The 26,847-nt window shown below is 42.9% G+C and overlaps 3 protein-coding genes across 3 annotated transcripts in view; all 3 read left to right on the top strand.

Annotated features, from left to right (window-relative positions):
- LOC136431488 (5-hydroxytryptamine receptor 1D-like) overlaps window positions 1-9,374 on the top strand; it is a 39,296-nt gene extending 29,922 nt beyond the window's left edge. Inside the window, exons 5-6 of the mRNA XM_066422879.1 lie at window positions 7,354-7,507; window positions 8,047-9,374. Of these exons, the coding sequence (XP_066278976.1) occupies window positions 7,354-7,507; window positions 8,047-8,585 (693 nt within the window). The 3' untranslated portion in view covers window positions 8,586-9,374. The remainder of the gene's footprint in view (window positions 1-7,353; window positions 7,508-8,046) is intronic.
- Window positions 9,375-12,672: 3,298 nt separating this feature from the next.
- On the top strand, window positions 12,673-23,659 carry LOC136429567 (3 beta-hydroxysteroid dehydrogenase/Delta 5-->4-isomerase-like). Its single transcript, XM_066419400.1, has 2 exons — window positions 12,673-12,870; window positions 23,460-23,659. Exons 1-2 carry the CDS (start codon window positions 12,720-12,722, stop codon window positions 23,657-23,659), a joined length of 351 nt encoding a protein of 116 aa, XP_066275497.1. The 5' UTR covers window positions 12,673-12,719.
- A 703-nt stretch (window positions 23,660-24,362) lies between these two features.
- On the top strand, window positions 24,363-26,226 carry LOC136429566 (3 beta-hydroxysteroid dehydrogenase/Delta 5-->4-isomerase-like). The gene is made up of 2 exons (XM_066419399.1): window positions 24,363-24,377; window positions 24,803-26,226. The coding sequence occupies exons 1-2, from the start codon at window positions 24,363-24,365 to the stop codon at window positions 25,433-25,435; spliced, it is 648 nt and encodes a 215-aa protein (XP_066275496.1). The 3' UTR covers window positions 25,436-26,226.
- The last annotated feature ends 621 nt before the right edge of the window (window positions 26,227-26,847 follow it).

The following is a 26,847-nucleotide window of genomic DNA, read 5'->3' as shown; positions in this document are numbered from 1 at the left end:
CATTCTTGTGACTAAAATTTTTGTGATGGGATACCACGTGAAGAGGCCCAATTTTTGATCACCTCTAACTCCAGAGAACCATTTTCATGATGAGATGTACCAATAGGAGCTCGTTATTCTTTATCAATATAAAAATCAGTCCAGTATGGGCTCAAGATCCCCTGTCGCTAAAAACAAGTCGCCACAGTCCAATTCTCCCATGACGGCACGCATGCATAACTCAACAGGGTTATGATGTTTCCAATTATCCCGACTTAAAAGTGTTGGCCTTCAAGCTTCTAGGGCCCTGACCATTGGAACTGGAATTTAGTCAAGCTAACAGTTCTATCATCCAGCTCAGCATTCGACAGTGCCATCACCGCTAGCTTGCTCACGGAGCTATCACCACACGCAGCAACCAACTTTATTGAATTGAAGTTTACAAACTAAGTTTGTTGCTCGCTTTCTTCTTGCATTACTGCCTTCACCGCCTTGTCTGTAAAAGACTCCGGTCAATGATTCAAGTTGATCAAGTGAATAAAGGTTTCTGTTGGATCTGACGACATTGGTAGGCTTTGATGTCGTGTCTCTATCCCCAAGCTTAGCAGTTTTGTAACTGTACAAATTGGAACTAGCTCCCTTCAGTAGTGCGTTTGTGTGAAAACATTTGGTAGGCGCCATGGTCTAAACCACCTTCCTTTGTTGACCGTCGGTGAAGCTCGTTGACCTCTAGGTTATCTGAAATAGGTAGCAGGTCTGCTGCAAATTGGATTCTGCATCGCAAAGCCAGCGAGGTTACCTCTCGGCAGTGTATCGCATACAAAAGCGGCCAAGAACACATCGCCTCAAGTCTGACGAAGTTGGATGTATGATGGCAGCCAGGCATGCTAATTGAGACGAAAGGTCGACCCAACTCTATTAACTTGAGGCCTGTAGCGGCGGATTTAGATCAGGGTACTGATAACATGCATACGGTGCCGTGGCAATGTCCCAGCCTTCGCGTTGCCTGGCATGCACACTCTGAGGTTACTGTGATAGCCTTGGTAATGGAGCACGTGTTAATGACATGTTAACGGCATGAGCTCTGCGGGGCGCTTTAGCGTAGACAAGCATTAGACTGTTTTGTATGTATGATTGCAACGTGCCCAACTTTACCTCCTCATGGACAAAGGTCTTATTTTACAGAACCGAGAAGCCATGAACAATAATGGTTGACATAGTGAAAAGTGTACACTGTATTTCCGTACACAATTAATGTAAGCGATTTTTCAAGTTGTTTTGACCAGAAGCTTATGTCACGTGAGTCGAGCGGAACTGTGACGTCAATAATGGGTTAAAGGTTCGCGGTAGTTGGTATCGGCCACCGTCATTGACAAGCAATATCTCTTAAAGATCATTGGAAGACTTTGAAGATGGCTGAAAGATCATTGAAAGACCTTGAAGATGAGTTAAAGATCATTGGAAGATCTTGAAGATGATCGAAAGTTAATTGAAAGACCTTAGAGACTATTGAAAGATAATTTGAAGACATTGAAGATGACTGTAAGATCACTGAAATACCTTGAAGATGAGTGAAAGATCATTGGAAGATCTTGAAGATGATCGAAAGTTAATTGAAAGACCTTAGAGACTATTGAAAGATAATTTGAAGACATTGAAGATAACTGTAAGATCATTGAAATACCTTGAAGATGAGTTTAAGATCATTGGAAGACCTTGAAGATCTCTGCGGGATCATCAAAAGACATTAAATATCAGTGCAAGATATGTTCATAGGGAGATTATTGGAAGATCGTAGAGATTATTGATGAGCGCTCACCGAATGGCATTTCAAATGTAAAGATCTGTCAAATTTGTGGACACCTAACGGCCTCTCCATCTTTCTATGCAACTACATCCCTAATGATAATATAGCGTTACGTGTTATTTGTTTTGTTTTTATCACCCATTGGCACCCGCTTCCTCATCCGTCGATATCGAAGATTGAATGATCTAATTATAAAACACGTTTGCTAATGGAAGGCCATATCAGCCATATCCGGTCATGTCGAGCGCGTGTACTTATTGTAAGTCCGCCCCATGTTGAAATATGCTGACCCCTCGGTTCAGACACACTTCTTTTTATCACGTACTCTTATATAAGTTGCAGCATGTTTAAACTACCCTCCTTAAAGCAGGACCCCTATCGCTCGATTCGTCGTTGTCTCGCTCGCGTTCTGAACCTAAAGTAACGACGTGAGACGTAACCTGATTGGTTGATAGCCTCTGTCTCTCTCTCTCTCTCTCCCTCTTTCTCTCTCTCTCTCTCTCTATCTCTCTCTCTCACCATGGATTGATTGGATATGTCTTGTTTCATCTCCATCAGCTTGCATAGTTATTGGTTACACCACAGTCATTTAGAGTCAATGACCAATGGACATGATCTACAGTTTATTAACATATTAGCGCCAGAACATAACATTTAATGAACTACGCGATAACCTCCCTTTACGAGGCTTCAAGCGACTTTCCTTGAACTTGACTGTATAGTATTGCGTAGATGTTCCGCCATCATACTTAATGCTTTTACTGTGTGAATAGGTTAGTGAATCCTGAAGATGAAAGTCGTAATGCATTTGACTAGATTACTGCACGGAAAATAAGAATTTGAAAAAAAATCAAATAGCTTATAAACCCAATGACACTTTTCCCGGAGAAAATTAATAAACGTTGCATAGATTTTAACAAATCGAATATGTTAGACATTTGTATGCCTTTTTATTTATTTTAACGTGATACCCCAACGTATTATGTTTAACTTCACGGAGGGAAATATGTTACTTGTTTTCTGTTTCTTCTTCTCCGAACAAATAAGACGGCTGTCACCATGGTTACTGATAAAGTAGCAGATCCCTGTTGTGTTCGATTACATAATGTAGCAAGTGGCAGGAAAGACCTTGAGGTGCTGGTCACCATCTGTAAGAATAAACAGAGCAGTAGTTTGTTGGCCAAGAACATTTGAAAGTAAGCATTATGAATTTGCAGGCAAATGTTGCCTTTTTGGATGAATTGTAATTTCTTGTTCATTAAAGTGCTTGGAACATATCCTTTTAAAATAAATTATCACCATACACGACGACGCCATAGCTTCTAAGTATCAGGCATCGTTATATATTTCTATACATTACTATTAACGTTGGAAACAGAGTTAACTCTGATAAACCAAGACAGCTGTAGTTTTGCCGTCGAAAGTTTAAAGTTTTAAGTTTCTCTCAAAGAATGTTCTCGAAGTGGCACCGGCATTGTGCAAAATGCCAACGGTGCCGAAAGCCTCCTTAATCGACGAACGTCATTCGGACCATCGTAAGTGTTCATAGATGAAAGTTATTCGTTGAACCGAAAATTCAATCAATTTGATGCACCGGTAGTTAGCAGTCAATGACGTCAGAAAGGGTGTAAACTTGTTAGCCATCTAACAGCGAGGTACCTGATTGGTCAAACATTTGATTGACGCAACAGCGATAGATGAAAGGAGAAAGATACTGAATAAGATTTTCTTCTTCGTAGGTTAAAGAATCTGATTAAAATAATCTTATACAGGCAGTTAAAGCGAGATATCTGATTGGTCAACAGACCAAATGTTTGATGATGAGATCATCGTTGGTTGCATTCAAATTGGAAAATTGGTTTTAATTTTTAGAAGCCCATAATTCCATGTTTTAGAATACACGCCTTCGTAGTAATTTTTCTTTGAGACTTCATCAAAAACATTTATTGCTTGTATATCATACGAGAAATACGTGCTAAGATTGATAAGCAGTAACTTGTTCTCGAAGTTTCTTCCATAGGAAAGAAAAATTAGAATTCACACCTTTGAGACGCCTTTGGGGCGTTACCATTTGTTGCATGTCTGCAGCTACTGACCCGTAGATCATGAGGTCCGCAGGTTAAACACTACGCCGTTAGCCCATCTGAGCTCTGCCCACACACCGAAAGATGATAAAAGACAGACGCGGGGAGATGCACTGTAGCGCGGTTTAATGTCCATAACACAACGTGCCCTCCAGTAAGCATGTCTGACGTAGAACAGCCCGTTTGGGATCACGTCGCCCCCGTTGGTTGTAAAGTAAAACAGGATAAAAGCTGCTAATGCACAACTTAAGGCACGGAGAAGGCCGGAGGAGAAAGCCTTTTGAGACCCGTAAAGTAGAGAAACAGGAGCGTGTAATAAAACAGGATTAAGGTACTTTGCGCCTGAGAGTGGCGAGTGGATACAGTGCAGCCCTTTTAATATTTCAGGGATTATAGTTTCAGTTCAATGTACAAAAACGCCATACGCAACCACACCTAGAAACGCAGCAAGATTTGTTTATGATTCAACTTGACCGGTTTAAGCTTAAGTTAATGATTGCGTGCTGGCCCTTTATAAAAAATTTAGGGAGGTAGGTTAAAACTTATAGATTATCGGAGAGTTAAAGTTTCGTCTGGCACAATGGCAAAAGAACTCAGACACATAAAGTTTTTGAACGAGCATATGGTCTTCTTTGGGATGATTTCCCCTATACCTCCTGAGGGCGTGTGACTGAACTAATGGGTCTATGATGGTTTAAAGTCTATATCGACCCCCGTCCCGGCTGGGTGACGGCGGGTGTTTACTCAAGCAGATAATGTCTGTCACTCTAATCAGATTTCTCACCTAGGCTTTGACGGGCAGGTGCAACTCAAGTGATAGATTTGGGTTGGGAGTCTATATCGACCCCCGTCTCGGCGGGTATTTACTCCTTACTCTTGTCAGCTTCCTCAACTAGACGTACAACTTAAGACAAAGATCGATGACGGTTGGGAGTCTATATCGACCCTCGTTTCGGTCGAGTGAAGGTTGGCGTTAAATCACACAGAAAACGTCTGATACATTAATCTAATCAGCTTTCTTTCGTAGACGTTAATTGACCAGCCATGCATGCTTGAAACATGGAACGACGCTGCCGTGCTTTATTTTTGTTACATGGCTGAGTTAAATGTCATTCGAATTCCCGCACTAGATGGTTGTAAGGCGGCTCCCATCTCTGTTTCAGTGTTTTCTGGGCCACACAAGTTTGTACAACCATTCCAGCAGGGGGCTAGTCTGCTGTAGTGGTGTGTGTTCAACTACCATACTCTTTTCCTGGGTGCTAAGCAGAAAAGCTGTACTATGTACAATTTTTAAAGTCTTTGGTATGACCGGAGATGGAACTCACGGCCTACCGTATACAAGGCGAACGCTCTACCCACTAGGCCATTGCACTGTTTGTGTTACATGACTTCAGGTCAAAGAATCACCCATGCCCAAAGGAACGGACGGGAAACATGTAACGGCCGTCAGAGCTGGCGGCATATCAAAAGACATCTGGTCAAAACGTTACTCGCTTATTACCGAGTTCTGCAAATGGAACCCTCAAGGACAGAAGCAGAGGAAACGCCTGAAGAAGAATTAACTGGCGTCAGGGCATCCACGCGGAAATCTGTAGAGTGAATATGCGAAGCGATGGGGCGACGCACTGAGTAAGCTGCCGAGGGAACCAACAAATGTTAACAGAAATTAAAATCACTTTGGTACGTGGTTGCCTCGTAATTTTTCAATGAGCTTTCTGATGTAGATTCTTGGTGATTTTCATGGTCGGCAATTATTTTGCCATTTCCATAATGGTCATTCAAGGTTGCTTTCTACGTATGCTTATACGCCACTTGCTCATCGTCACACACAACACGAAAATTGGACGTTACAATGACTTAACTTTGATGTGACGTTTACGGGTTTTGCATGCCTGTGTACTAGTAATACTATAGTGAAGTTTGACAAATTAAAGTCTTGTTGACGACATATGGATAACCCAATAACTTGTGTCCCAACTGCAATCTTTGTCAAGAAATGAGCATTCGAAAATTTGGGTCCAATTTTTGTGTGAAAATACTGTTCACTCTTATTCATAATAGTTTGATTTTCATGAAAGTGAATGCCACATTTTTTATCCAAATTATAATATTTTAACCCAATCTAGACAAGGGGGGGTAAAAGTGCCTGCACCAACTTTGACGTCCTATGACTGGTGAACAGCGTGTGCTAGGACTAACTTCTTGACTTTTCCTAAAATTTTGTTAGCAACAATTTCATGATAATGTTTATAATTTTTTGTTCTACCATGGCAACGGGTTTCCGATATTTTACAAAATTCACTTATCGAGGTTTCAAGGTTTTCTAGCTCAACCACAATTGCTTTATTACATTATTAACATCATATGTACCCTAATTTTCATGATTTCATATTCATATATTATGAACATTTTATGACGTCACCGGTCAGAATCAAAAATGGCAGACTTTATATCAATAAGATAATATTATCCTTTTTTGTTAGATCATTTGTTAATACTGTAAGGTAATACGGGAATTCCCATTATAACGGTTTAAGACAATAAAATCACATTAATGACGTGATTATTGCGTTATATTACGACACCAAAATTGCAGGAGCGATTAATGTTCCCGTGTACATCACCCCCTGAAAATTTGGTGACCATACAACATACCGTTTGGAAGATTTGCGTCGTAGTCCCAGGAATCCCAGAAAAAAAACACTCGGGATTTGCCCCGCCTACCGCGGGACTCCCGCGAAAGTTTTCGAGATATCCAGAAAACCCCGCGGAACACACATTAAAATCCCGCAGGACGTCCCGCACTATCCCGAGGAGCGTCCCGCACTGTCCTGCGGGACGTCCCGCACTATCCCGCGATACGTTCTGCACTATCCCGCGATACGTTCTGCACTATCCCGCGATACGCCCCGCACTGTCCTGCGGGGCGTCTCGCACTATCCCGCGGAACGTCCCGCGGAATCTCGCCGCACTGTGATGCATATCTCGAAGTGTGTACTGTAGATAACGTTAACCCTGTATTATAGGGTATAAATGGATTACATACATGAGAAAATATTGCAGAAGAGAGCTAATTTTAGACAAGGAAGTATGCTGAGGAATGAAGTTCTTTCCCAACCCAGGAAATATGCTGTAGCTATATTTTTCTCTGTATCTATGTAGTCTGTATCTTTCTCTCTCACTCTCTCTTCCCCCTCTCTCTCTCCCTCTCTTTCCATCCCCTCTTTTCTGTCCCTCCTCTCTCTCTTAAGCTGGCGCCGATGCAGGCCACCACAGTCTGCCACTCTCTTCTGTAAATTGTTGTCTGCAAATAACCACCCTTCGGCGTTACACACCAGCTTTGCTAGCACACAAGCTTTACAAAGCGCGCCGTGGACACTGCCGTACATTGAAGGGATTTCAAAGTATGCTTTGAAGAATACGTTACTCTACTAACATCCTTTGATACCCCATCAGCGTGTAATATTTTGATCTCCCCTCCAGGTGATGCTGGTGCTGTACTGGCGGATCTACATCACCGTACAGAGGCACAAACACAGCAGCTTACGTCGCACCTACGTCACCAGGATGTCTCCTAGCGTGGCCGAGAGGAACGTCAACGTCAACGTCGCTAATGATGCTCCGACTGGATCTAGTGGTGCGTATGAAACGTGGGAAAAAGTTAAAGTAGAAAAATGCTTAATTCCAAAACCTTATAGTGGCGGGTTAGCCCAGAGAGATGAAGAAGCATGACGCTCTGTAGCACAAAACGGCATCACTACGTCTCGCGTTTTTAGCCAAGCATATCGGGCTGATAAGCTACGAACACTTATTTATTACATTTATCTAGTTCTTAGAATAATGCCTGTTAGAAAAAGGGATGGATTGAAAAGTTGGGATAACTTTTATTTGTACTGTGTTAGCCCATCAATTTACTATAAGATACATCTAAAATTCTCTTACTAGTGTATTGTTGGAATAGCACGCCCCTATCCCATTAATTTACTAGTAAGAGATACTAAATCAGCACATCATATCCGTTCAGCCGTTCTTGATTTATCTTTGTGATTAAAAACAAACATTTCCCAAAATATAGCCATCTTGGTGAAGGTAATTTCAGATATACATATACACAAATGGAGAGATATAAGACAAATATATGAAAGAAAAATCAACCTTATATGTGTGTTTACTTAGGTGCTGCAAACGGACGTGTCCAAACAGCGGAAAAGCCCAAGCCACCGGAAACAAAACGGATATCATTAACCAAAGAGTACAAAGCAGCAAGAACTCTGGGCGCCATAGTGGGCGCCTTCATCCTGTGCTGGCTTCCCTTCTTCGTACTCGCCATCATCAGACCGTTCTGCAACGACACCTGCCGGATCCCACCGGTAGTGGATGGCGTAACGCTGTGGTTGGGTTACGCCAACTCAGCGCTCAACCCTGCTATATATGGTGGACTAAACAACGATTTTCGGGCCGCATTTCGCGCTGTTATATGCTGTTCCTTAAAAGACTTGAACAAACGGAACCAGGGTATGATCATCACAAGAAACTGCCGAACTGAGATCAGAAGAGGAAGCGAAGAATCGGCATCTTCTCCGATGGGAAAATTGACATCTTTTAAATTATCCTATATCACATTCAACAGGACCCTCAGCCGTAGCAGTAATAAAGGCAGTGGGAGAAGCAACAAGCAGAAATTAGGAAGAAACGTGCAGACGACCCGTGTATGAGAGTGAACATACAAAATGTACATAGTGATGATCTATATCGGATAATCCGTGAAGATTTTCATCCTGCTGGTAAATAAATGGACAATGCAGTTCGCTATTGTATAGCCAAATATAGTATATATCAGCCAAGGAAGTGGCAAAGGTTAAAAAAACAGAGGCTGTCTTTTTACTTGAAAGTCACCGTCATTGACTTCTCCCTTAAACTACAGAGAGTGATGGTATCAGGCATGTGACCAAAAATGTTGTGAAAAATTAAGCCTCCCCCCTCTCGAATTGACAAAGCACTCAACGAATTTCATCGACAAAAGACTAATCTTTTTTAAGCTTTATGTGTTCAGTTGTCTTTTTGTTCATACTTGTACGTTTTGAATGATATTCACATTATAAAGTTTTTATTAATTATTATTATTTCCAGTGACACTGCCAGCGTGCAGCCTGTCCAGTGAGAGCTTAATACACTACTGATATTTCATCAGGTTTCATTTAATGTCACTGACGAAAGGTGGTGAATGCTATCTGAAACGTCTCGCCGTTTCTTTCGAAATCATATCCAGTTGCCTGATTGACTGCGTAATGATATTTTTATGATATCACATTAAATGCATACGTTGTGCTGCTCAGATAGCAACAATAACCCTTGAAAGTCATCGAGATTGTCCCTCGGAAAATATGCATACCAGACGTTTAACGAGACTCTAATATTTAGATAAATTTGCATATTATACATCACTCGAGAGTCAAACACCTCTACGAAGCTTCGATCAGAGAATAAAAAATATGACGGATAAACAGTTGCCTATGTTGTCAAACCGTGTACATTTATTGGCAGATGTATCATAATTATATTACATATTGGCAACGGTATAAGATATTCATGAACCGTTTTGTTCCTTGAAAAAACGTTTACATGCATTGCCAGATATATCAGATAAACTGTTTATTACATGCATGCCGTAGATGACTAGTTTAATGCATTGTGTTGGTAAATGTCTTGTTCATTTATAGGCAAGGGTAACGATTAAAAAGTACATACAGAACAAGAAAAAGATTCCTACTTAGTAACCATCTTACTCACGGTCAGCACTTAACAACACGTGTTGCCCTTGGATTGTATATTCTTTGAAATAAAAACGTGATCCTTGAAAGTTCTGTTATCAATTACTGGCTACATGTTTATATTTGAGCGTCGACATTGGAAGAAAAATTCAATAATCGACCATCGTGTGGCGCAGTTGGTAGCGTGTTTTGCCCAGAACCGAGAGGTCCCGGGTTTGAAACCACCAGTATGCCCCTATGTTCTGCCCTTGGGAAAGGCACTTTACGCGACTTTCCTCACTCCAACCAGGTATGAATGGGTACCTGACTTCGGTCGGGGAAGGTCGTATAAAGGTCACCTGCTGGCGCCGAATGGCAGCCGCCCAGACCCTTGCGACAGTTCCACAAAGTGCAAGTGCGGAGCAAAATATGTATCTGTTCTGTATTATGTGATTGTAAACCCTGCAGCAATTCAGCACTGGCTGCTATTGCAAGGGTGATTTCTGACCAATAAACCATCATCATCATCATCATCATCATCATCATCATCATTATCATCATCATCATCATCATCATCATCATCATCATCATCATCATCATCATCATCATCATCATCATCATCATCATAAAGACACGTCAAGAACCAGCCGGAGCCGCACCTCTGCTTGACGAGTAGTACAGTGCGTCTGCCTTCTCTGTCACGACCAGTGGAAGATTGGTCACCGAACCTAACTCGAGTAAGATGACCCTGACCTCCAATTTACGGCATCCCCCTTTAGAGAATCACGCCGTTTATTCAAGGTCAACGGTTGATTAATGTCCTCATGCATGTGTCAAGATCCCAGCATGGTCCTGATCTTTCAAATGAACCTGAACATCTGTTTTAACGATCACAGAATAATGGCATGCATACGTCAAGAACTGGTTGATTGACGTTGTCATACATGTGTCGCAGGTCCAGGCTCGGTTTTAATCGTTTAAATAATTTTTCCTAATCATTGTTATTCATTTACATTCAATTTGTTCATTGCTGTAGCCAGGGTCCCAGTTTGTAGGATGTAGGTTGTATTTACTCAATTTAATGTGCAACAGGTTGGCAAACATCGCTATCTTATTCTACATGCAAAGACGCGAACTCGTTTCAACAACAGAGCTAAAGCGGCTGCCATCGGCCTTACCACTCTTTAGTTCTTCCGCAACAGTTTTGGAGAGTTTCTAGCAGGTAAGTCATTTCAACTGCTGGCATAGCGGCCATGTAGTGCCGACACTGTCTCACGGGTATGGTTGTACGCTTCGGTCACAATTGGGAATAGGACCATTTCGGGTACTTTACATGCTGTTGGGACTCCTGCGGTTACCGGACTATTTTGGGGCAGGGCAGGGCCAATTTTTTTCTTCAACTCAGAGTTAAGATTTACTTGTTATAAAAGCAAAGCATTGACGACGGGCTATAATAATATGTAGTTGATCTGTGAACCAAATGACACCCTCATTCACCCTGACACAGAAACTCGACAAAAAGCAAAGCAAATTTATTTTTCAAACATCCAATGTATAACAGCTGGTTTAATTAAATAGCAAATGCAATGTGGCAATGGCACCGCATCTCTTCAACGTCTAGTTCGATGTCGCAAAGACGAAAGCGGCAACGGATGAGATTAGGCCCGCTATTATCTAACGTTACTCCGGCTTTGTGGACCATATGAACCTCGGTGTGTGTGTGTGCCGGTTACCTGGCCTTGTTGACAAGACGCCATCCGGACATAGCTGGCAAAGGTCGTCACTTGTTGACAAATTAGGTCAAAATAAAGGACTAAGTTCAAGCTTCTATTGGCTTCTCTTACGTATTGTAAAAATCTACCTCTCACGCACTTCGGCACACAGGCAAAAATCTTAGGTTTTTTAGTTATTACAGGTTTGCGTAGCAAAACCTTTTTTGGATCCCTTGGTATGTGTGGAGGCCGCCATCTTGAATTATAACGTCACAGGGTCGCCATACCATTTTTGGGAGGGGTGTTTTTTGGGGCCGCTTGCGTTCTCTCTATTTTTAACGAATCGGCACACAACTATCACACATTCAACTCAAATAAAAAGGAAAACCTAATAGCAATTCATTTTTATAAAAAGACCCAGGGATCGCTGAACTAACATAGCAAACCTGACGTATATGTAGCACAAATACTTAACTTAGTATTTGTCATGTGGTCAGCTTATTCCTCTGGCCTATTATTCCCCGGACCCGATCTGACACTCTTGACTATTTCTTAGGAATCCAGGTGGTCTAGTAGAGTCTATTGCAAAACCACGTCTTGACAAAGCCGTGTACTTTGATATCTGACATTTTGCCGACAGACATGGCCGAATTGGTGATCGTGCTGACAGGAGGCTGCGGTTATGTCGGCAGCCGCATGGTGGCGAAGATGGCCAGTGAACAAGAGACAGGTGTGCGCGAGCTCCGGGTCGTGGACGTCAACACAAGAGGTTACCGGGCGCCTGAGCCAACCAACGGTATTCTTGTAATCTTCATGCTGATTTGTGGGTAACAAGGCAGTATCCGAAGGGCCAACCAGTATCCCAAAGGCCCAAAGGAGGCTTTTTTTATACTGTTTTGCCACCGATACATCTGCTTGGAGATTCCTGAGAAGTTCCGTCCTTTGGAAACCAAAATCCGCTAGGTATCAACTAGTAGATGTCTCATGCAACATGACGTTTTAAACACAACACGACGTTTCTCACGAAACACAACGTTTCTTACGCGACACGACGTGGCTTACGCAACACAAAGTTTCTCACGCAACACAACGTTTTTAACGCAACACGACGTTTTTAACGCAACACAACGTTTTCAACGCAACACGACGTTTCTTACGCAACACAACGTTTTTAACGCAACACGACGTTTCTTAGGCAACACGACGTTTCTTACGCAACACGACGTTTTTAACGCAACACGACGTTTCTTAGGCAACACGACGTTTTTCACGCAACACGACGTTTTTAACGCAACACGACGTTTCTTACGAAACACGACTTTTCTTAGGCAACACGACGTCTCTTGCGCAACACGACGTTTCTACATGACGTTTCTCCTCCACAGGGATGAAGACAGCGGTGATGCAGGGGGACGTCCGTGACGAGGCTCGGATGCTGGAGATCTGCACGGGGGCTGACGTCATCATCCATACCGCGGCACTGCTGGATTTCATGGGGAAGTATCCGGACCAAGTCACGTGGGACGTCAACGTCAAGGGTGAGTAGCAGACTCGCGCCTTTATAATATACTTCGGTCACAATTGAAAAAAGGGGGCCTATGGCATCATTTCCGTGTCAAAATTACGTACGTAAAAAACGTCACGTTTTGTCGTTTATACGTGACGTATTGGGGGTCAATACGTCACGTATGAAAGGCCTACGTCACGTAGGCCGGAACGTACGGATACGTGACATACATATGGTTTTGCAATTTCCGTGTCAAAATTACCTGCATAAAAAAACGTACGATTTCTCGTCCAAACGTCACGTATAACAGGTCATACGTCACATAAGGCATATACGTCACGTACTAAACGTGACATACATATGTCGTGGCAAAATATCGTATCTACGTAGACGTCACGTTTTGTGGTTATACGTTACGCACATAAATGGGTTATGTTAACGTACCACGTTAACGTAACGTATGTACGCCCTTCAAGTTATTATAACAAACAACGTTACATAACGTAGTCGTAGTTATAATAACGCATTACGTTAACGTAACATAGTCATTTACGTTATCATAACGCAGAGCGCTAACGTAACGTACACTAGAGTGAACCTTTATAATAGGCGTGTTCTGTTTACGTCATTGGTTTATGTTGTGTATAACGTCTACGATAGACGCGTTCTGGTGACGTCATCAGTTTATGTTATGTACAACGTGTATAATAGACTTGTTCTTGTGACGTCATCAGTCTATGTTTTGTAAAAGCCGCAGCACACAATGTATTAGTGTGGGTACAAAGTAGTACGGACACAATTTTTGATGCCTGGCTAGAATATCCTATGTGAGCATTAGCCAGATTTAAACTGTGCCGTGGGATATACTGTCTGAATTGATGAATTGAATTGTGAACTAATTGTGAACCATTCTGTTCGTGTATATTCGAAAGTGCGTCATACTACGCGTCAACCCGTTCATTGAGTGAACTCAACAGATAGGCGATGCTCTTGTCGACTGTCCGCATCAAATCGTCGTCCAAATGCCCGAAGGTCGCGTACAGTCTTCCTATCCTCTGCCTCGTATTCGCTCAGACTTGACCACAAGCCCTTTGCGAAATCCTTCGAGCGGCTCTTGAAATGTAAATCCTCCAGGGAACGGGGAACTTTCTCGTCCCGGCGCAGAGAATCGTAGTGGACCTCGGAGCGTGCACGTCCGACCCCGACCTCGTATTCGCTCAGACTTGACCACAAGCCCTTTGCGAAATCCTTCGAGCGGCTCTTGAAATGTAAATCCTCCAGGGAACGGGGAACTTTCTCGTCCCGGCGCAGAGAATCGTAGTGGACCTCGGAGCGTGCACGTCCGACCCGACTCTAGACCCGACACTTGCCAACGCCATGAGGTCCCTTGTGTCCCTTCACGGGTAGAGAACAAGCACGACTGTGAGCACTTGGAACCTGCCATGATCCTAGCACGTGCTCAGGACCCGTATGTCGGGGGCGGAGCTTGACCACGGAGACGCCAGACTACGCGTCAACCGTTCCATGGTGATCAGCCATTGGTTGGAAATCACTGGTCGTGAGCTCGCTGCTTGTGTGGATTACCGCCCAGCGGGCCGGGTGACAGTTTACAGTTCACCATACTTTCTGTAAAGACGCATTGCATTATCAGAATATGAATTTACATGAATGTTATAGCCGACTTGATGGATAAAATATGGGGAAGTATAGTAGAGCATTTGTCATCGATTGTGTAACTATTGTGACATTCGTCCCATTCTCATCCATTTGAAACCTGAAATTGTTGCCTGGCCTTGTTTGGATCTGAAATGTTTAGATTTATGTGGGTTAGGATATGGAGGGATCACTATGTACTTCTGTGGAATACTGCCATACGGAAATAATGTTTTGGTCTGTCTATTACAATGTAAAAGCAGTGATGGGCGATGGTTTTAATCCCATATATGACCGCGGCTACAAGTACCCGCGAGAACTAACAGACACAATAGCTGCCCGTACACATCGATTGTACTCGAAGATTCCCTCTCATGAACTTTCCAAGCCCCTTTGTGTCGATTTTGTAGACACTCTGGCAGATCACACAACAGGGTGGTCTTTATACAACCATCAGAGAATCACACCTTTTTGTCTCCAATTGGCTTATCACAATACAAACTAATGCACCTGGTAGGGAGAGCGGCAAAAAAAAACCCGGGACATTTGATATAAAGGTCACTATCTTCTACTCTCCGAGCAGAGGTTAGTGGGGCAGATCGTCACCGTTTTATCATATGCCCCGTGGTTTTAGTTTGGATGGGGCTAGCGGACAAAAAACGGGGCATATATTATGATAAAACGGTGACGAGCTGCCCCACAAACCTCTGCTTGGAGAGTAGTAAGGGACAATTAGAGAAGCCCGCGGCCGTCGCTCAGAAAAAAATGATCTTTCATTGCCTCCATTGCAGACTCCGTCCGGCCAAGGAGGTCGGTGAGGTTGTTTACTTTCAAGTTAAAGCTTTACTATTACATTTTTTTGTTATTGCTGGCCTTCTCAGTCTTCCCGGACAGCAATAAGAAGAAGAAAAATGTAATGGTAAAGCTTTAACTTAACAAAGAAAACAGCCGTAAGAGTCTGAAATGGAGGCTAGATCTTTCAACCAATATCGATCTTCTAGGAGCTCTTGGATCACAAATATCTGATGGATCCCAAACATCTGCTCGGAGCCACTACCATGTGCTTTTCTAGATAATTATCCATTGCTCCCAAGCAGATCTATAGGTCCCAATATCTGCTTTAAGCCTCTATTATCTGGTCGGAGCTCCAGTCCAAACACCCAATGGAGCAGAACGAGAAAGGCACAAGCCTCACTCAGAGTGCCAGCCCTTTTTAGCTTTCCACGTCCGCTCGCCACGACCCGCTACCTGGCTGAAAAAAAGAGCTGACACTCAGCAAGCACTCAGGCTAGAAAGGCATATCTATATGTAGAAAGCACATGTTAGTGGCTCCAAGTATATGTTTGAGCTCCAAGCAGACCCTATCTCCATAGCCGACCTCCTTCATAAATGAATGAATGAAGACCTTTATTGCACATTTCTGCCACACTTGGCTAAGTACAGGTCACAACAAAATATAATACAAGTACAGTTAGCGGATACAAAAGAATATGACTATCATTAAATAAATTCTACTTCTCCTCGCTTTTCGGTTATAGTGGATATAAAAGAACAGACGTGTTTTTCAATGGGAGGTTTGTCTAGTCGCATTAGAAATATGAATTTTTGAACAGTGCTTAAATGTGTGAAGTAGGGAAATACAAGTTTATACAGTTTTCTACAAGTTTATACAGTTCATTTCTTTCTTTGGTATATAATACACATTCTACCACAAAATGACATTCGTCTTCTACTCTATTCAAAGTACAATGTTTACATAATCGTTGTTCTAGAGGAGTGCGGGTATGTCTTCCCGTTTCAATATGTAGTTTGTGGCAGCTGATTCTTAGTCTTATGACTGCATTCCTGACCCTCATATTTGAATTACTTAGATATTTTTCTTCATTATAAGTAGTTTTGAATAATCTATATGATCTTAACTTATTTTTGGAAGCCCCACCTTTGTTGTCGTTATGTATTTCTTTCAGAAACGTTTGGAAGTAAATGTCTTTTATCCGTTGGCCAATGGAACTAACAATTTGTAACGTATTTGAATTATATGAAATTGGTAGGTGCCATAAGAAAGCAAACCCGCTCTCCTCTAAAGACTTACGTATTCCTGTCGCCCAACATTTCACACCAGATTTGTCTAGATCTAACTGACAGCAGAAAGCATCTGCTTGAAAACTGTCGGCTGACACATTTTGGCGAAGTCTAAGGAAATATTTGACGGCATTTAGCGAAGCATCCACTTGTATTGGGTATCTTCCTAATTCCGCCCTTGCAGCTAGGCTGCAAGCAGACCTAGGTACACGTAATGATTGTTTGCAGAATTTTAAATGAACTGATTCAATTGGACAGGAATTTGAACTTTTGAATGAACCCCATATTTCAGAGCCATACAGATGACTCTATTTGGCCAATTTCTACTATTTTCCCAGCGACCCGCAGAGACTGATAGAGAAACTTTTATTGTGAGAACATTTACAAGGCTCAACCATAAAACCTCCTTGGCTCAACCAAGGCGCGAACCTCCCACTGGGACGTGCGCGGGTGACTGGGTTTGTGCCAGAAATCGGTCATAAAAAGATTAGTAACCCGGACATTCGTACGGCTGTTAACATTACCACGCGCGAGGAGGGGAGGCGACAATACAAAAGGTCACTATTGAATAGAAATATTCCGCCCTGTCTGAGTTATCGCACATCTTATAATTAGGTTGCAAAACATACTTCTTCTTCCAGTTTGATACGGTCTTCGCAATATATAGATCTGCTTGGAGATTATGGCACATCTATGATCTAGAAAAGAACATATTCCAAGCAGATGTTTGGGCTCCAAGCAGATGTTTGGGCTCCAAGCAGATGTTTGGGATCCAAGCAGATAGTTGGGATCAAAGCAGATGTTTGGGATCCAAGCAGATGCAGAGAGCTCCAAGGAGATCGATATTGGGTGAAAGATTTAGCCTCCATTGAAGACTCCTTCCGGCTATTTTCTTTTTCAAGTTTTACTATTACATTTTTCTTGTTGCTGTCCGGGATTAGGACCGGAAGGCCAACAATAAGAAAAAAAATGTAATGATAAAGCTATAACATGAAAAAGAAAACAGCCGGAAGGAGTCTGCAATGAAGGCTATGAAAGTTACGGCCGGGCTTCTCTTAGCATACTACTCTGCAAACATAGGCTGGTGGAGAGTTTATTTATTTATTTATTTATTTATTTATTTATTTATTTATTTATTTATTTATTTATTTATTTATTTATTTATTTATTTATTTATTTATTTATTTATTTATTTATTTATTTATTTATTTATTTATTTATTTATTTATTTTGATTTACCACATTTTGTGGAAGGATTGACATAACAGGTGAACTATCACCTTTTCAAGATGTCATCCCAGACCGGACTGTAAGATTTGGACCATCGCACACCGGGGCATGCCCCTACTCTTTTTCGAAAGGTGTGGTGGGTTCTTTAACGTGCGCGGGGTGTTGCTCTCCCCAAACACGGGACCTCCATTTAACGTCCTATCCGAGGGACGTCCCTAACCCTAGATGAGCTAGGTACTCATTTACACCTGAGTGAAGTGAGGAAAGTCGTGTTAAGTGCCTTTCCCAAGGGCACAACGTCGGGGCGCAAGTTCGGACATGTCTCTGGGCGCACCTGGGATTAGATCCCGGGACCCATTGTTTGACAGCCGCGTGCTCTACAGTTGCGCCACACGACGCCACAGTTTGTGACCTTTTTATCAAATGCCCCGTTTTTTGGCCCGCTCTCCCCACCAGGTGCAAGTTTGTGATATTTACTGGAGACAAAGAGGTGTGGCTCTCTGATGTTTTATGACAGGAAGATTGTAAAAAGACCACCATGTGTGGTCTGTCAGAGTGTCTAGCCGATCGATGGAAATATGTGCGCAAACAGTCATACCTTTATGATCAAGTGGATTCACTTGAAGTATGGTCCAACACTGCGCAACTTTAAACCCCTAAGAAATGTATGGTGCTGACTATGTCTTATGAAGAGCCCACCTCCCCCCTCCACCCATAACTCTCGGGGGCAAACCCCTTCTGATCCCTTCTGGCAGTGATCGCTGCTAAAGTGTTGGGAATCTGGTTTCAGTCTAATCTGAAATGGGACAAACAAGTCTGCGAGTTTACCAAGAAGGCCAACAAATTTATGTTTATGCTCCGGAGACTTAAGACGTTCGGTCTTTCGACGGCAGATTTGGTGACCGTGTACTGCGGCTAGACCTATCCTGGAATACTGTGTACCCGCGTCTATTAGCCTCTACCAGTCTCTGCGGGTCGCTGGGAAAATAGTAGAAATTGGCCAAATAGAGTCAATTGTATGAATGGAGTCCGCTATCATGGAGAGAGGGTCCAATAGGCCGTAGCCGACTCCCTTCATATAATTGACTCTATTTAATTTCTACTCTTTTCCCAGCGACCCGCAGAGGCTCGTAGAGCCTATTATATAAGTACAGGGGAATTGATACCGCCGCCCGTTACGAACAAAAACATTACTTCCGTGTGCCAGCATTTATAGATCAGCAGAGATTGTACTCGTATACAAAACTCCCTACCCTGGGAGACCAGGCACCGTATATCATTCCACAGAGGTACATAGTGATCCCTCCATATCCTACATAAATCTATATATTCCAGATCCAAACAAGGCCAGAAAATAATTTTAGGTTCCAAATAGATGAGAATGGGACGAACTTGCATCTGGTGGGGAGAGCGGGCCAAAAAACGGGGCATTTGATAAAAGATCATAAAAAGGTCACAATCTCCCCCACAAACTTTTGCTTGGAGATTAGTAAGAGACAGTCAAAGAAGCCCGGCCGTCACTCAGAAAAAATATATTTCATAGCCTTCATTGCAGACTCCTTCCGGCTGTTTTCTTTTTCATGTTATAGCTTTATCATTACATTTTTTTTCTTATTTGTTGGCATTCCGGTCCTAATCCCGGACAGCAACAAGAAAAATGTAATAGTAAAACTTGAAAAAGAAAATAGCCGGAAGGAGTCTTCAATGGAGGCTAAATCTTTCACCCAATATCGATCTCCTTGGAGCTCTCTGCATCTGCTTGGATCCCAAACATCTGCTTTGATCCCAACTATCTGCTTGGATCCCAAACATCTGCTTGGAGCCCAAACATCTGCTTGGAGCCCAATCATCTGCTTGGAATATGTTCTTTTCTAGATCATAGATGTGCCATGATCTCCAAGCAGATCTATATGTTGCGAAGACCGTATCAAACTGGAAGAAGAAGTATGTTTTGCAACCTAATTATAAGATGTGCGATAACTCAGACAGGGCGGAATATTTCTATTCAATAGTGACCTTTTGTATTGTCGCCTCCCCTCCTCGCGCGTGGTAATGTTAACAGCCGTACGAATGTCCGGGTTACTAATCTTTTTATGACCGATTTCTGGCACAAACCCAGTCACCCGCGCACGTCCCAGTGGGAGGTTCGCGCCTTGGTTGAGCCAAGGAGGTTTTATGGTTGAGCCTTGTAAATGTTCTCACAATAAAAGTTTCTCTATCAGTCTCTGCGGGTCGCTGGGAAAATAGTAGAAATTGGCCAAATGAGTCAGCTGTATGAAGGGGGTCGGCTATGGAGATAGGGTCTGCTTGGAGCTCAAACATATACTTGGAGCCACTAACATGTGCTTTCTACATATAGATATGCCTTTCTAGCCTGAGTGCTTGCTGAGTGTCAGCTCTTTTTTTCAACCAGGTAGCGGGTCGTGGCGAGCGGACGTGGAAAGCTAAAAAGGGCTGGCACTCTGAGTGAGGCTTGTGCCTTTCTCGTTCTGCTCCATTGGGTGTTTGGAGCTCCGACCAGATAATAGAGGCTTAAAGCAGATGTTGGGACTCAAAGCAGATATTGGGACCTATAGATCTGCTTGGGAGCAATGGATAATTATCTAGAAAAGCACATGGTAGTGGCTCCAAGCAGATGTTTGGGATCCATCAGATATTTGTGATCCAAGCAGATGCTTGGGCTTCAAAGCAGATGTGAAGAGCTCCTAGAAGATCGATATTGGTTGAAAGATCTAGCCTCCATTTCAGACTCTTACGGCTGTTTTCTTTGTTAAGTTAAAGCTTTACCATTACATTTTTCTTCTTCTTATTGCTGTCCGGGAAGACCGAGAAGGCCAGCAATAACAAAAAATGTAATAGTAAAGCTTTAACTTGAAAGTAAACAACCTCACCAACCTCCTTGGCCGGACGGAGTCTGCAATGGAGGCAATGAAAGATCTTTTTTTTTTCTGAGCGACGGCCGCGGGCTTCTCTTACTACTCTCCAAGCAGAGGTTTGTGGGCAGCTCGTCACCGTTTTATCATAATGTATGCCCCGTTTTTTGTCCGCTAGCCCCATCCAAACTAAAATTACGGGGCATATGATAAAACGGTGACGATCTGCCCCACTAACCTCTGCTTGGAGAGTAGAAGATAGTGACCTTTATATCAAATGTCCCGGGGTTTTTTTTGCCGCTCTCCCTACCAGGTGCATTAGTTTGTATTGTGATAAGCCAATTGGAGACAAAAAGGTGTGATTCTCTGATGGTTGTATAAAGACCACCCTGTTGTGTGATCTGCCAGAGTGTCTACAAAATCGACACAAAGGGGCTTGGAAAGTTCATGAGAGGGAATCTTCGAGTACAATCGATGTGTACGGGCAGCTATTGTGTCTGTTAGTTCTCGCGGGTACTTGTAGCCGCGGTCATATATGGGATTAAAACCATCGCCCATCACTGCTTTTACATTGTAATAGACAGACCAAAACATTATTTCCGTATGGCAGTATTCCACAGAAGTACATAGTGATCCCTCCATATCCTAACCCACATAAATCTAAACATTTCAGATCCAAACAAGGCCAGGCAACAATTTCAGGTTTCAAATGGATGAGAATGGGACGAATGTCACAATAGTTACACAATCGATGACAAATGCTCTACTATACTTCCCCATATTTTATCCATCAAGTCGGCTATAACATTCATGTAAATTCATATTCTGATAATGCAATGCGTCTTTACAGAAAGTATGGTGAACTGTAAACTGTCACCCGGCCCGCTGGGCGGTAATCCACACAAGCAGCGAGCTCACGACCACCTTGATTTCCAACCAATGGCTGATCACCATGGAACGGTTGACGCGTAGTCTGGCGTCTCCGTGGTCAAGCTCCGCCCCCGACATACGGGTCCTGAGCACGTGTCAACCCCCCCCCCCCCCCCGTCTGCATCTCCGCTCAGACCACTTCCGCCGACAGTCACTCGGCGATCACAGGGCGCGTGCCGGCCACAGCGGTCCGTTCTCTCTAAAATTTCAAGTTTTTCCAGCTCGTGTTCGTCTTCGTCCTTCAAGGTCACCGCTTCCGGCATCGCGCTAGGATCATGGCAGGTTCCAAGTACTCACAGTCGTGCTTGTTCTCTACCCGTGAAGGGACACAAGGGACCTCATGGCGTTGGCAAGTGTCGGGTCGGACGTGCACGCTCCGAGGTCCACTACGATTCTCTGCGCCGGGACGAGAAAGTTCCCCGTTCCCTGGAGGATTTACATTTCAAGAGCCGCTCGAAGGATTTCGCAAAGGGCTTGTGGTCAAGTCTGAGCGAATACGAGGCAGAGGATAGGAAGACTGTACGCGACCTTCGGGCATTTGGACGACGATTTGATGCGGACAGTCGACAAGAGCATCGCCTATCTGTTGAGTTCACTCAATGAACGGGTTGACGCGTAGTATGGCGCACTTTCGAATATACACGAACAGAATGGTTCACAATTCAATTCATCAATTCAGACAGTATATCCCACGGCACAGTTTAAATCTGGCTAATGCTCACATAGGATATTCTAGCCAGGCATCAAAAATTGTGTCCGTACTACTTTGTACCCACACTAATACATTAGTATTACATAATACAAAACATAGACTGATGACGTCACAAGAACAAGTCTATCATACACGTTGTACATAACATAAACTGATGACGTCACCAGAACGCGTCTATCGTAGACGTTATACACAACATAAACCAATGACGTAAACAGAACACGCCTATTATAAAGGTTCACTCTAGTGTACGTTACGTTAGCGCTCTGCGTTATGATAACGTAAATGACTATGTTACGTTAACGTAATGCGTTATGATAACTACGACTACGTTATGTTAACGTTGTTTGTTATAATAACTTGAAGGGCCTACATTCGTTACGTTAACGTGGTACGTTAACATAACTCATTTATGTGCGTAACGTATAACCACAAAACGTGACGTCTACGTAGATACGATATTTTGATCTAAAAATGCCACGACATATGTATGTCACGTTCAGTACGTGACGTATATGCCTTATGTGACGTATGACCTGTTATACGTGACGTTTGGACGAGAAATCGTACGTTTTTTTATGTAGGTAATTTTGACACGGAAATTGCAAAACCATATGTATGTCACGTATCCGTACGTTCCGGCATACGTGACGTAGGCCTTTCATACGTCACGTATTGACCCCCAATACGTCACGTATAAACGCCAAAACGTGACGTTTTTTACGTACGTAATTTTGACACGGAAATGATGCCATAGGGGGCCCCGTCGGGTAGTTTTTTCTTCACTTTGAGGCGTGACCCCTACGTGCCCCCATGGGACACCCTATGGTTACCAGGCTATTTTAGGCATGGCCGGGCCCCTGGAATATTTTAACTCTGAGTTGAAAAGACCCAAGACCCGATCACAAATATACGTGGTCGTAAACTAATCGTGAAACACAGAGAGGTACCATTCCCGGGACAGATTTGTCGCTTCCGGCCCCGGCCGGGGCTACACCCGCCACGTGCACAGGTACAACCTTGACCGCAGCATGAGTTATTTACCTGTGTGACGTGGCATTAGTCCTGAACACGTACAAGACATGTAAACTCGCCGGACCCTATATTTACTTAAAAAGTTATCTATCGTCACTTTCCCAGGCACGGAGGTGATGCTGAGGAGCTGTCTCGCCGCGGACGTGCCGTTCTTCATCAACGTCAGTAGCGTCGAGGCGTTCGGGCCGAACCGGCGGGGGGACCCCGTACCTGACGGGGACGAGGCCACGCCGTACGACAGCTCCACACACTCCTTCTTCTACGCCACCACCAAGGCGGAGGCACGTCTCCTTTGGTCTTCTTAGGGCCCTGTCACACTTCTGCGTATTATATAGTTGAGCATTAACATCTTTTGGTTTAAGTAAGCCTTGCGGGGGGGGGGGGGAGTTGTTTTCTACTTTGACCCACCGTTGTGCAGCCTAGTGATCGAACCTAAGAAATCACTTGTTCGGCTGCAAACTTAACCTAAATCTAAAACATGTTAATATGCAACTCATGCGGACTTGTATATACGCACAAGTGTGACAGGGACTTTATCTTTTGGGGTAGACCGACTACCTACGCTCTGTTCGCATCCAGGGACTGAATTGCGAGGAGGTTACAGTTGGCTAAGCTAAATCACAACTAGCAAATAAATAATTCTATTTATTTATAAATCTTAAAAAGGCTGGTCCCTTCAGTTAACCGAGTAGTTGATTTCCAAGGGAGCCCTTACTAATTTTTACAAAACAGAATACAAAAGGATAACTTGAGATAAACTGAATGAATAATACATTTACAATGATATAACATAAAATAGCATCACAATCTTTGCTCCAACCTTCGCTTTGGGTTCAAACATCAGAAACAAGAGTCTGAAGACCCAAAATCTCCATGAATTTGGTTTTATATATGATGTGTTTTATTAGGGAGGTATAGATTTTCCTCATTACAAGCTGTTGGGACCTGGGGAATTCTTGTCCTAGATTTGAGACTAGAACAGAAGTGACAGGTGTGACCTCCAACCACATGCCTCGAATGGAGGTCTAGATATTCCTCATTACTTATGCAAATTAAGTCCCAATTTGCATCATTTGCATTTTAGTTTGTACATCTCTGTCCAACCTACCTGCATACCAAATAACATGAAAATCTGTTGTTCCTTTCTTCAGGTATTCTCCTTAGAAGATTTTTACAAATACGCCATTGCAGTTCCAGTGACACATACCAGGGGGCCCAAAATCGACAATGACCTTTCTCCTCCCAACAACTACCCACATACCAAATACCATTACAATCCATGTACACGTTCTTCAGTTATGCTGACTTAAAGTATACGGTGAAACAAACATACACACACGCAAACACACACGCAAATGCACAAAAAACAATATCCCCATGAAAAAGTCTTTTTTTCTAGCGCGAACGTTTCTAAACCCTTCTGTATTAAGACAAGAGTGTTTTTTCAGGCCGAGGACAGGGTGCTGCGGCACGACGGCAGGAGGACGGCCGGGGGCAGGACTCTCCGGACCTGCTCCCTGCGGCCCATGGGCATGTACGGGGAGGGGCTCATGAACCTCTTCTTGGACATCGAGAGGGCGATCGTAAACAAGCAGTCCAGCTACGCCATTGCTAGCGACAAGACCATGCGATGCACCTTCGTCTACCTGGACAACTTCCTTCACGCCCTCCGACTGACCCTGGACAAGTTCGTCGCCGCTCCCGACGTCGTGGGCGGGCAGGTGTACTTCATCAGCGACGACACGCCCGTTAACAATTACGTAGACCACCGCAAGAACTTCCTGACGGCCATAGGTTTTACTCCGGACGAAAGGCCCTTTTTACCCATTCGTGTGCTTTATGCGTTAGGGCTGGTGTTTGAGTTTATTCGGTGGGTCCTCTCCCCTGTGTATAACTTCCAGCCGCCCTGGACCTCAGGTCTCATCCTGGTATGCAACACAACCATGTGTCTGAGGTACGACAAGGCCACAAGGCATCTCGGGTACAAGCCCGTGGTACCATGGGAAGAGGCCAAAAAGCGCACGGTGGATTGGATAGTGGGATACTGGGCATCGCAGCAGGGTGGTATAGCCGATGCGTAGTATTAAAAAGGGCCCAATTCCGACCACACAATGGTCTTTTTTTTTCAAATTTGTAAGAAATGAATATTCTAATATTCTTATTTCATGTCATGAATCACGAGGAATCTGTAAATTGCTGCTTACACGTTGAACTTTTTCTTTGATCTTGTTGTTTACACTTTCCTGAAAAGTGACAAATCTTTATGATAGGATAACATCTAGAGGCAGATCAACCAGTATTGCCAGGTATCGTAGCAGATATCCGTGATGATTGGATATGGCATTGTTTATCTGAGAAAGAGACTAGTTGTTTAAGGTATCGCACAGATGACACTTCTGTTCAGAAGTACTACTTACATTAGGACAGTCAAAGACTGGGTCTAACCTAGTCCCGACCATCCGGGTTTCTAGCCACACACTGCCGAATCTCTCCCCGACTAATCCCCGACCGATTGCCAACACTCTCATGAATTGAAATGTTCAGTGAAAAGGGGGGTCATTTTCGTTTTTAATCAAAATAATCCATTTTTCTATGTTGTCTGTTTAATTTCAATATTTTGTTATCTTTGGTTGATACTGATTTTGTTATATTTATTTGCCAATGAGGCTGTTATTACTATTATTTTGGATATTACTTATATTTACAAGTAGCCAATTTCTGTTTCCACCTTTACTTATTATTTTGGATCCGTGGCCTATGTTCATTTTCCTGTACTTTGATTTACTCTTGTTTGTATTATGTGTTGTTCATTTTGTGAAATGCAATAAAAACATAAAAAATAGAAAATAAAGAACATTACTGAGACATCAAATCTGGATCACGGTTAGCTTCAAAAGATTTTAGCGTTCTTCTTTGATTTTGGTCGTATAATGGTCGAGGGTGATTCGCCAATGTTCTGGTAGTAGTCAGTTAGTTGGGAATGAGTTAGTAAATATTTGTCTACAATGTTTATTGCACATTCTTTGCACAAGCTTTGAACAGGTATATACATGTATATTACTACAGTTTAGATTAACAGTCATGCATTACCTGAACACAGCTTGGCCATTATTACTTCTAGATGAAATAGCTTATTCAATTCAACAACTGTTAATTAACCAACCAACAATGTTTCATTTTCTTCATCAATACAGATAACATATTTCTTGTCACTGGTTTTGCTGTTGACAAATTCTTCATACATCATATTTTCTATGATAGGCATGAAGGTTTGCCTTTGGAATTAGTCAAAGGAAAGGGAGCGTTCTGAAATTCCAAAGGCAACCTTCATGCCTATCATAGAAAATATAATGTATGAAGAATTTGTCAACAGCAAAACCAATGACAAGAAATATGTTATCTGTATTGATGAAGAAAATGAAACATTGTTGGTTGGTTAATTAACAGTTGTTGAATTGAATAAGCTATTTCATCTAGAAGTAATAATGGCCAA

Source organism: Branchiostoma lanceolatum, chromosome 3 (assembly GCF_035083965.1).
Source record: "Branchiostoma lanceolatum isolate klBraLanc5 chromosome 3, klBraLanc5.hap2, whole genome shotgun sequence".
Classification (NCBI taxonomy): domain Eukaryota; kingdom Metazoa; phylum Chordata; class Leptocardii; order Amphioxiformes; family Branchiostomatidae; genus Branchiostoma; species Branchiostoma lanceolatum.
The sequence above is the reverse complement of the archived record's forward strand: the minus strand, read 5'-3'. Positions and strand labels throughout refer to the sequence as shown.

What these genes read in the sequence shown, in the direction of transcription:
- LOC136429567 (XM_066419400.1), top strand. Translation starts at nt 12,720, where the DNA reads ATGAAGACAGCGGTGATGCAGGGGGACGTCCGTGACGAGGCTCGGATG. An exon ending in GTGGGACGTCAACGTCAAGG is followed by an intron (nt 12,871 to 23,459) that starts GTGAGTAGCAGA and finishes TCACTTTCCCAG; the next exon opens with GCACGGAGGTGATGCTGAGG.